At 31.6% G+C, this 12,336-nt stretch overlaps 1 protein-coding gene across 1 annotated transcript; it reads right to left on the minus strand.

Moving 5' to 3' along the window:
• Positions 1 to 7,836: 7,836 nt before the first annotated feature.
• Positions 7,837 to 12,112, minus strand: Parp1 (Poly-(ADP-ribose) polymerase). The gene is made up of 8 exons (XM_070649593.1): positions 11,996 to 12,112; positions 11,765 to 11,894; positions 11,186 to 11,700; positions 10,452 to 11,129; positions 9,862 to 10,069; positions 8,660 to 9,785; positions 8,407 to 8,598; positions 7,837 to 8,297 (listed from the first exon to the last, which is right to left on the minus strand). The coding sequence occupies exons 2-8, from the start codon at positions 11,873 to 11,875 to the stop codon at positions 8,107 to 8,109; spliced, it is 3,021 nt and encodes a 1,006-aa protein (XP_070505694.1). The 5' UTR covers positions 11,876 to 11,894; positions 11,996 to 12,112; the 3' UTR covers positions 7,837 to 8,106.
• Between the last annotated feature and the right edge of the window lie 224 nt (positions 12,113 to 12,336).

Consider the following 12,336-nt stretch of genomic DNA (forward strand, 5'->3'; position numbering starts at 1 on the left):
CTTATCTTAAACTTTCTTTTGTTAAAAATATTCATTGCTCATAGCTCTTATAAATTGAGCAGCAACAAAAAAAAAGTGTTCAAAATTCATGATAATCATTTAGATCAACATCTTAAGGGGCTGTTCAATTATTACGTAATGATCTAAAGGGGCGTCAAACTAAGAAGAAAAAAAAATTCAATATAGGTATTTTGCCTAACAGAGCTCAAAATCGACTTGGATTTTGTATGGAAGGATCTACTCGAGACTGGAGTCGACTCTTCTCTGCACAAAATTTGAGTCGACTTCGAGCTGTGGTTACATAGAGGGGAGGAGTGAGGGAGGAAGAGAGGTGGCTTCTTCATAATTCATTCATCTTATAAATTCTACATCATAATCCATCAAAATGTACATAGAAGCTGTTAAATCATTGACCTTTATAAATTGAGCATTTAAAATCATATCCTGAGTAAAGACTGGAAATAAATAGAACTTTGTTTGAGGAGTTAGTCAGACATTTAGCAAATATTGCCAGAAGCGATCAGAAATAGATTGAAAACTAGCCTAATGGGCGGAAAGAAGCATGATCCTTAACTTATACATTAAGAACAGCCTTTTCATAAAACTTTAAAGTTTCCAATTTGAAAGTCAACTTTGAAGAAGTTTGATGCATGCTTGATTTCCCATCCAAAAGAGTCAATATAAAGCTATAAATAATATCCAGTTTTATTTTCAATTTCAAGCTTATTTCCTGTTTGAGTAAGCTGATACATATCTTAACTTGATTCAATCTCAGTGCATGCAGATAAAATACTTGCTGGATGTTATTTGAGGCCTGAATTGTAATACTTTTAAAGTTGTTGATTTTATTGCTTGATGTTCAGCCTGAATATTTTCGCCCTGCATAATCGTTAGCAGGCATCAATGCAGTAAATTTAGATCGTGAACTTAAAAAATGAAAATTTATGGAAAACGTAAAAAGGAAATTATTAATAAATTTTCATCCAGTTTTTCCGCTTATGTACGGACGAGGTTGATTGAGACATTTTTCAAATGCGCGCATTTCCTCATAATTTAGTGACTTTATGACCAATTTTTTTTTGTCGAATATCAAGCATTTAAAAGTCTTCAATCTGTGAATATTGAAAAATGTCAATAAATTTATGAAAATATCTAAGGAATACTTCTATTTTTGATATTTAATGCTATCCACATGGGGTCATAAGCTAGTGACTAAGCTGTTTCCAGCTGTTTCAAATATTATTTTTGCGTCATAAGATGAATGTAATGAATTGGTGTGGTTTTAGTATCTTAGGACATTATTATGGCATAGAACAGTGTTGTTTGAGCTATTATGTGGCAAGGCATGACTTGGTGGTAAGCCACAGTTGAAATTGCACTTGTTTTTAATTTGGAATTGATTGTTTAGGATCTCTGAACATTATCATACTTACTGCAACCATATTCCTATGTGGAGGTTAGTTAGGATATAACAAGTGGCTTTCCATCTGACGCTGTTATTACCTGTATCACTTGCTCTATCACGACCTTTACATATTAAAGAACATTCTCAAATAATTGTAAATTTCACATGAAAATTTTTTACACATCATTTAAACGGATTTTGAAGATTTAAAATTGATTGAGGTGAAAATGTGGTGAGTAATATTTAGGATACGTTCAGTTATTATTTACTTTATTTTGAGCAATTCAATACAATTTTCATAAAAAATGAAATTAAGTCTCTTTAACAAGCTCTGGAGAACTGGAATTAAGTAGCTATTAATAGAGACAGTACCGTCCTTGGTGTTATCAATTTCGATTGCGGCAATCAAGTAAATTAGAAACATCAAAATAGAATTTCGTAGAAAAATCATAATAAGCATTTTGATGGAATGAATAAGGAATAAGGAAGCATGTGTGTGGAAGTCCTTCTAATTTGTATTGATTTCAACTACCTAATTTAAGGAATCTATTGCTTACTCTACCTAGTATTTCAAAAATAAAGTTATGAATAATTGAGCAGCACAAAAGGATAAAGTCCTAAAAAATAGAAAAAGGAATCAAGAAGCATCATCTTTGAAGCGTATAAATTATGTTTTGGAGCGTACATGTTTATAAATTATATAAATATTCAATCAATTTAACATCCAGTAACATCATTACGTTATGTAGAGCACTTCCATCAAATTGCAGCAATCGAACAAAGAAATTATTAAATAAAGCGATCCACAAACCCAAAAAATATTTAAATTTGCTTATTTTTCCCCTTTTTTAACCTTACATGATTTACTTTTTCCGGAATTATTTATCGCTTCATCTCACTCTACATTCACCTATTCTCAATACAATAAACCTTTGATTATGAGATTGCTTTCCAGAAGAAAAAAGTGGAAAAAATCCCTTTTGTGATAAAATATTCATATACCTTACAGCAACTTATATTAAACTGCATATTATGGATGGAATTTGAACATGCTGGATATATAGCGTGAGAATCAAGTCATGTAGAATGATTTAACATTGAACTTTATGTGTGTATCCCTTAACTAAAGGAATGTTCTATAGCAGTGGTGGGCAACCTTTGAGCTGCGGCACATTCGTGTGCCTTCCTAATATACCTGACTTATCTCAGGGAAACCTCCCAAATTTTCCAAAAATCCCTAAAAATATACAATTTTCTGTCCTATTCCGCAGGTCAAAAAAGGTTGCCCACCCCTGCTCCATCGAATACCTTTACATCGATTCAGGTAATAATTTGGAGATGCATCGTTAATTTTTAATTAAGGATAGAAAAAGTTTGTAGGAAGATAAAGTCATTAAGGCATTGTTGTTAAAAGCTTTTGTTGGAAGTTTGGGATTCTATCGAAATTTAAAACGGGGAAATGATAAAAATATTCAATATCCTGAATCAGGACATGACTTAATGTTAAATCAATCAGTAGTGAAGTTTTCTCACTTTTTGATAAGCGTCTGAGCGTTGTGATAAGCATGATTTTGGATGTTGTGATGCCAAGTTTGTTGATGATTAGCTTTAAAGTTTATTTCATAGAATTTTGAATGTTTGAGGATGTTGTGGTTATGCATATGTTTGGCATTTGATCCTTAATGGAGTAAATTTCAGTTTTCATCGTAAAAATGGACCGAAATCATCGGTCACGTAGTCATCAGGCACCCTCACGTCGACTGCTCGGGGCAATTTATTCATCGGCGTAGGTCTTTCACAACAGCTTTGTATGGACATTTTGTAACAAGGGAGCTTTGCAACATCACTGGGCAGGAACGAATGTTCTAGTGTGTTTTGTGATGTCCTCACTATTAGCCCACGATAGTTAATTTGGTAATGATCCAGTTGAGATCCAGTAAAGATCTTGCGACCGGAAATCGGAGGGCATGAGTTCTCTTCCCACCGAGTGAACGGCTCCTTATCAAAATAGTCATTGTACTGGTGCATTCTCCTCAAATTTTATAATGTAGATTTTGCTAGATATTCAGCAAATGCATCCATAATCCCACCTCCGAAAAAAACGTTTTAAAATATAATCAAAAACACGAGATTTATCACAGCCAAAGGAATCATTAAACCTTATTAAATGGAAAAGATAAATCCAAGATATATAGATGTGTACATACAAAGTATACTCGACCATACTCGACCATACGGAATTTCGTATACTAATGTAAACAATAACATTTGAAAAATATTGTAAAATTAAATTCAAAAATTTTCAAACAAATATAAAAAGATGCATTATTTTTGAGCTTTAGTCAGTTAGATTAGCATATAATAAAGCATTTACAATGCTTCTGTACTAACTAAACTCATTTAAAAGTAGAAAATTTTGCAAATCAAATTTTTGTAAATTTTACAAATTTTCTTTCATAGTGTTAGTGTTTACAAAAATTTCAAATTTTTGACCGTTAAAAACGACCAACTTTTTGTATGAACACATCTATATATCTTGGATAAATCAAAGAGCACAAAACACGTGCATTTTATTTCCCGGGCATCAGTCGAGTGTTCCTCTTTATACCCAAGATAAATGGAAATAAAGAAAAACACGAGTAAAAATTCGTCATTATTATTTTGTGTTATGTTGAATGGCAGGATAATAAGTAGTGTGTGCTATGTATTAAGCATCCTTAATTCTCTTGAAGCACTTTAAACAGCTTTAAAGCACTGCTTTATTAAAAATAATTTTGACGTATTTTTTTATAAAGTGGAGGATATTGAATTACTCGTATTCTTACTTGGCATTGTCTTGGATATACTTTAAAATGAACATTTTCAAGTTTTAATGCCATACGATTTAATGACTAATTAGGAAGTTCTTGGATTAAAATCTTAAATTTCACGAATTAAAATCTCTGGTTTTAAGCAAAAAAAAGAAGCTTAATACACATTGTTTTGCTGGCTGGATGAGCTCTAGTTTGATGCATTAGCTTTATGCTAACATTATATTTTAGCGATAATTGGTTTCAAAGCGCAAAACTAGGTACCTTTAATCACTTAAATTAATGATTTCTTATTTAATAAGAGCAAATCCGCAGAAAACACGAACTGACAAAATTTGTTATTTTTTTCAAATTCCAAAAAATTCGTTAAAGTTGACAGAAAAAACTAATTTGAGACGTTTTTAGGCAATGTTCTCATTCAAAACAAAATTTTAACATCATCAAATCACATAATTCAATTATTAGACACGATAAAATGATGCTTAAATCATAAATTAACTGAAATTAATTTTGTAAATATTCCAAATTTTCGTGAATTTGTTTTGCAATAATCGATTGTGCAGGATCGATTGACGCTATTTTTTGTTAATTTTGTCTTATTAAGTAAGATTACTTAATGCTAGATGAAAATTTTCGATACAATTGGACATTTGAAATGTAAATTAATCGAGCTTATACCGTCTAGATTGCTAATTAAACATTTTTTTAAATTTTTAGAAAATAATTTTTTGTGTGCAGGATCGATTGACGCTCGAAAAATCAAATTTTCTCTTTAATGAGTGACTTATAGCATCAGAATATCACCTTAAGTTGTTCATTTGTTGTTATTACACTTCATTTAATACAACAATATTTCTCTAAGTGCTTAATTAAAGAAAAATTTGTGAAAAACAAAAATTTTGTACTTTTTGAACTTGGCGGATTTGTCCTAAACAAAGACTTTCTTTAATTAAGCACTTAGAGAAATATTGTTGTATTAAATGAAGTGTAATAACAACAAATGAACAACTTAAGGTGATATTCTGATGCTATAAGTCACTCATTAAAGAGAAAATTTGATTTTTCGAGCGTCAATCGATCCTGCACACAAAAAATTATTTTCTAAAAATTTAAAAAAATGTTTAATTAGCAATCTAGACGGTATAAGCTCGATTAATTTACATTTCAAATGTCCAATTGTATCGAAAATTTTCATCTAGCATTAAGTAATCTTACTTAATAAGACAAAATTAACAAAAAATAGCGTCAATCGATCCTGCACAATCGATTATTGAGCAAATCCGCAGAAAACACGAACTGACAAAATTTGTTATTTTTTTCAAATTCCAAAAAATTCGTTAAAGTTGACAGAAAAAACTAATTTGAGACGTTTTTAGGCAATGTTCTCATTCAAAACAAAATTTTAACATCATCAAATCACATAATTCAATTATTAGACACGATAAAATGATGCTTAAATCATAAATTAACTGAAATTAATTTTGTAAATATTCCAAATTTTCGTGAATTTGTTTTGCAATAATCGATTGTGCAGGATCGATTGACGCTATTTTTTGTTAATTTTGTCTTATTAAGTAAGATTACTTAATGCTAGATGAAAATTTTCGATACAATTGGACATTTGAAATGTAAATTAATCGAGCTTATACCGTCTAGATTGCTAATTAAACATTTTTTTAAATTTTTAGAAAATAATTTTTTGTGTGCAGGATCGATTGACGCTCGAAAAATCAAATTTTCTCTTTAATGAGTGACTTATAGCATCAGAATATCACCTTAAGTTGTTCATTTGTTGTTATTACACTTCATTTAATACAACAATATTTCTCTAAGTGCTTAATTAAAGAAAAATTTGTGAAAAACAAAAATTTTGTACTTTTTGAACTTGGCGGATTTGTCCTATTGCAAAACAAATTCACGAAAATTTGGAATATTTACAAAATTAATTTCAGTTAATTTATGATTTAAGCATCATTTTATCGTGTCTAATAACTGAATTGTGTGATTTGATGATGTTAAAATTTTGTTTTGAATGAGAACATTGCCTAAAAACGTCTCAAATTAGTTTTTTCTGTCAACTTTAACGAATTTTTTGGAATTTGAAAAAAATAACAAATTTTGTCAGTTCGTGTTTTCTGCGGATTTGCTCCGTTATTTTAAAGTTCAAATTTTGAACTTTACATTATGACAGTTGAAAATTTGAATTCTAAAAAACCGTTAAGTGCGCCAAAGTCTCTCGATAAGGTAGAGCAAAGTTTTCTTGTAATGTACAGTTTTCTAATAGCAAACACCCAAGGGAAGATATAAATATCAGTAAACAAACTACTTACTGTCTCTGTCTATTACCCGACCAGTACAATATAGTCTAAAGGACATTAGAACGTTGGGGCATGACGTTGAGTTCATTGACGTCTGTGTTTGGTTCACTATGACGTCAAAAATATTCACCGTGCCGCTCGGGATTAGCATATGAAAAATGATAACACAAAACCTTGATACAGTCACCGAGAATATAAACAAAAGGTCACAAACAAATTTATCCCAAATAACAAGGCTGTATACATTTTTTCTGGAGCAATTACTCTTATTGTTCATTCGAGAGCATTCAGACTAATCAAGTGTAAGGCACTAAATAATATTTAATTCCAAGAAGAGGAACCGAGTGCTTTACATCGGGTCTATTTTGAGTATTCACATCAATTTGTTATAACATGGTAGAGATGTTTTCCAGCTGAGTTATAATCCTTAACTTTACTATCCTATTATGGATTTATATTTTATTCAATAGGGACTTTGCCTTTTGATTGTAAGCATCTTTGCTTGCTTTGAAGTATGAAGTGTTTGTTCCGAGTATGAACAGAAATCCAGGGAGCTTTAAGTAAATTTCTTACTCTATTCCTTAGTCCTTATTACATCATTAAAGTCCAATATTCTATAAAGTTAGTCATGTACAGTTGATGTCTCTTTACTTACTTACTTGCTGGAATCATGCTCCGACATTTAGTCTAGATTGCTTTACAAAAGACTCCCCATCTGACTCAGCGTGTGACCGTCTCAAATTTAATTTTTTCGACATTAAAAGTAAAAGTAACGGTCAAATAAAATTTGAATTTTAACGACAAAAATTTTCTTTTGAAAAAAAATTAACGGTCGTTTTTGAAACTGCTACACTATGATTTTACTTTTTTGCTGGACGAGTAGCAAAGCTTATAAATCTAACTGACATTCCTTCATTACCATTCTACGCCATGTTGCTTTACCTGCACTAATTGATGTCTAGTTCCAATGTAATTTTGTTCACTCTAATTGTATCTGCAATGCTTTCCTTTTTCAAGCCGACGACATCCTTAGTGCTTGAATGCATCAATTCATATCTCAGTCACCATTTTTATACCAAGTATATCCTTTACACACTTCACAGGCCTATCTCAATGCCATCAAACTCAATACCCCTGTAATAAAAAATTACAGCATCAAAAGACATACCCAAAAATTTAACCCACAAAGCAGCTCAAAAGTCAATAGAATCCTTGAAATATGTTTTTGTCATCTAATAACGTTCAATCATTTTAATATCTTTATTATTCTTCAAAAAAGTGTGATTACATATCAATGTAGGACTTTTCTATTGATATTTCCTTAAATCTATTACCTAAGCTGTTTATAATCTTATATGATTAATAAAAGACGGAAATGGAAGTATAACAAAAAATGTGTAGCTTTAACAAAAAAATGGAATTAAAAACAAAACAATCAAAAAAAGTTTAGTGGCATGTTTAAAGTAATTAATGGATTAATGTTTGTTTTGGCATAGATTAAATCTTTGTAAATTCTTATTAACTTCTGTATGATCATATACGGAGGAAATACGATGATGATGCTGTCGGTAACTTAACGTTTAAAATTAAATTTGAGCTTGAGTAAATATTGGATGTTGACTTGCGCGACGTCGTATACAATATATTCATTATAAAGCAGTTCAGATTTCAACTTTTCATCCACGACTGGCTTTCCGCATGGAATGATAACTCCGTCATCGCGTGTTTCGAATCCTGTTGGACATGGTGTTGTCTTACCGACACCTAAGTGATTTGGAATTAAAGAAAAGAATTAGTTAAATCTTGAGATTAATTTAAATCCGGATTAAATTCATATATTTAATCCCGGATTAAAAATGAGATTAAGTCTTACCTTTCGCCGAATGCTTTCCATCTGGCAGTTTCTTAATGAAACTAGCTTTTTTCAATTCGTGCATATCACCAAGTGCAACCTCAGAGAGCAACATAATTCCAACATTTTGTTCGGCATTTGTAAAGCAGTAATTAGCTGATTTAGAGACCATATCAGCAAAGTAGATACCCTTACCGAACATATAACCAGTGCCTGTAAAAGATTTACATCATAAAAATATATTTTATATAATAAATTATTATCTGATACATACATGGAGCTTCTGGCGGTGCAATTTTCAATCCGTGTGACAAAATACCGGCATAATTTGTGAGACGACTTCCATGCCATAATAGCTGACGATTGTGTAATTTTTTGAATGGCTTATAACGACGTCGTTCACCTGAACGTTCAACTTTAAATACTTCCAATATTTCGAGTGAATAACTGTCATGTGTCTTTGCATGTGTATTTTCAACATAACGTTTAATCAGCTCAAATTCACTGCTCTTCTTATCCAATGGCTTCATGTCCGTCTTGAGTTTCTTATAATGTGAATCAACTGGATTAACATCTTCATTCTCCTTATCGTCCTCTTGTAGAATTGAATATGCAATTTCAATTTCAAGCAATGAATCAATCATTTCACGTTTATTCTGTATCGTTTCCAATGTTGATATAATTGGTGCTGCCTTCATACCAAAATTATGTGGAACGAGTGTAAAGAACTTATTACTCAAACCAATAAATTCATTTTCTTTTGCGCCTTTTGCGACAAGCTTGTCGAGTTCATTTAATGTCTCGTATGCTGTTTGGAGTTGCTTCTTAGACAAACGACCTAAAGGCATCTTCTCCAAATCCAGCTCAAATTCCAACATTGTTTTCTTCATTGTGTCAATGTCAAAGATCATTTTGACTAAATCCTGAACTGGTTCGGGCAGTTTTGACTTGATTTTTTGCTTTTCTGCCAATTGCTTGTTCTTCTCATCGTCATCGTAATCGACCTCAATTGGTGAGTATTTCCCAGGCTGCTTCTGAAATTCTGTACCCCAATAATTGCCAGTTTTCTCTTCAAAAAGCTTCTCAAATTCAGAACATGCTTCTTCAGCAGAAAAAAATGATTCCGTTTTATTATTTCCAACTTTTGTACCAATGCGTCCCCATGACCTGAATAGCCAATAATTTCGTCCAGCATCTGATTCCAAAACTTGCATTTTATAAAATGAATTCTTATTCTTTGTTATGTCTGTATATCCAAGTACGGATGTGTACAGTTGATTTGTGAGTTTATCACGATAGACATGAGCTACGTCTTCTAATCCACTTTCAGGATCAAGTGCTGTTCCATTTTTCAACTTTATTGAGGCGGTTTTCTTCGTATTACGTGCATACATCGATTCCTATTTATATTCAAACACACAAAAAATGGTTGTAAGGCACAACAAAAAAAAGGGATGAAAAATATAGATTTATTACCTTTTCTTTTGGTCCTTCCTCTTCCAATGGTATTCTTGTCAGCGGATCTGAACCCCACTCACAAATCGACATTGATTTAATTTTCTCCATTGACTCATTTCGAGTTCCTTTTTCAACTGCTTTAAGAAACTTCTCAGGAACAACTTGAATGTTGAATGATTTTACTTCTCGCATTCGACTGTTCATCTTTTCGACCTCTTCTGCGTTACTGTTGAATAATTTGGAATTGAATTAGAGATTTTTTGTGAATTTATACCGTAGTTCTTATTTATAGAATCTGAATCATCAATTCACTGACCGAATAATACAGTTTAAATTTGGAAAGAAAATCAATAAATCTGGATTTAAATTTAAATCTGAGATTAAAAATTTAAGCCGTTATTTTTTGAATAAACCGTTAAATTTTGAATTTTGAGGTAATTTCAGAAAATTATTGACCGTTATTTTTTGAATAAACCGTTAGAATTTTGGATTTTCAAATTTTTTTTGACCGTTATTTTTCAAAAATATTTCAACCGTTATTTTGAGATTTTTGAACTTTTACTCCAAATAAGAGCTATAAGAAGCCAAATTCCAGATTAAAATCTTACCTAATAACAACTGCAATCTTTTCTTGCAATTTAGTAACAACTTTTCCACCAAGTTTCGTAATTTTCTTCTTTAATTCTTCTTTAGGTTTTTCAGTTTCACCCAGAATGACAATATGAAAGCCATACAATGGCTCCTTTTCACGTTTAACTTTATATTCCCGAGTTGTTTCCTCTTCCTTAGCCTTCTTGACGTCAGCAAGAAGATTCTTACGAACTGCACGATCCTCAATTTTTGGCTTATATTTTGTGAAGAAGCTTGATGACTTGCTATTCTTTAATTCACTTGGAATTATGCATTTAACACGAGCTGGCTTCTCTTCAAAGTTGTCACATGGTGTCCATTCATCTAACGTGCCATTACACTTGTATCCATGCTTTGCGAAAATCATGTCGCCTTTCTTGCATTTTTTACATTTTTCAAGTGCACCAAAGGTCAAAAAGTCAGAAACACGATCCAAAAGTCCATCGACACCCTCAACCATACCAGCATTGTTAGCAAACAGAATGTTTTGTAGGTCACTTTTGCCTATTATCGGTTTAATTGTATCGCGTACTTTAAACAATTGCTTTGTTTGTTTGGCAATTAATGCTTCCAGTGCATTTTCCTCTTTTAATTCATTCTTATCTTTTGGTTCTTCCTTCAACTTTTTCGCTTGCGACTCTGTTATTTCGATAGCTCTGTAAATAAATTAATTAAATGTCATTGATTCGAGATAAGATAAAGAATAACTTACTTGATGACTCCTTTGACCTGTTTTTGATCAGCTGGTGATAAATCACGGAATCCAGGTAGATCAGCACCACCAAGATAGAAGTTATAAGTTGCTTTAATCTCATTAAAGCATTCAAGATGATGCCATAAAGGCTGTCCACCAAACTTTTGACCCACTTCCGTATCATAGTCAACTTTCTTTATGCGAATTTGTTCCTTCATAATGAGACTTCCACAGCCAACACAAGTTGCACGACTTGATTTTGAATATTCTATACCAAAATCCTTTACAATGAGATTTTTGGCTGCTGCTGATGATGTTGATGCTTCGTCAGCTTTACGTTTCTTTCCCTTTTTGCCTTTTGGTTCAGGCAACAAAATCCCACTTAATTCCTCAATCTTTCCTCTAATCGTCTTTTGATCCTCATAGCGAATATTCTCAAAATGTTCAATCTCTTCAATGGATTTTGGACGATGCTTTGCGAAGAAACAGTTCTGATGGAACCAATGTGGATCTTTGCCATCATGATGGTATGACTATATTAATGAACAAAATAACATTGCAAAAATTATGAAATTATTAGTTATTTATTTAACAAACCTGAACCATACGAGCTAAACGTAATTCATCCTTTCCAATGTTACTTTTACATCCACGACAGCTAGCTCTTCCGGATTTCGCATATTCGACTTTAAAAGGAAAATCTTCCATTGTTTTGGAAAATGATGTTCTAAACAACAACAAATGTGGTAAAATGTATTTGATTAATTATCCTATATTTACTACTTAAATGCTGGGTATTGTATATTTTTCAGTTATTAATTGACTTACAGTATGTTATTAGTTAGTTGTTTTAACGATAAACTGTTTTAAAAGTAGATAAATTTAATAAATTAACTGTTCCGGCGTCTATTTAACGAAAAATACAACAAAGCTAATGAATCCCGCGCTTTTGGGGAGTTAAATTATAAAATTTGAATTTTTGAATTTAAAAAAGTCGTTGGTATAACTTGAAAATCATGCTTTATTTGGGTAAAACATCTTTTGATAATGATTCAAATGCTTTATAAAATTAATTAGACATAATTTTAGATGATAATATGCATGGAAAATGGAAACTGCAAACAAGACTCCCAAAAATTTTCTCATTGAACAGCTCAATTCAGACGAAA

This window comes from Chironomus tepperi, unplaced genomic scaffold (genome assembly GCF_022539635.2).
Source record: "Chironomus tepperi strain 1889 unplaced genomic scaffold, CSIRO-AGI_Ctep_v1 contig_427, whole genome shotgun sequence".
Lineage (NCBI taxonomy): Eukaryota > Metazoa > Arthropoda > Insecta > Diptera > Chironomidae > Chironomus > Chironomus tepperi.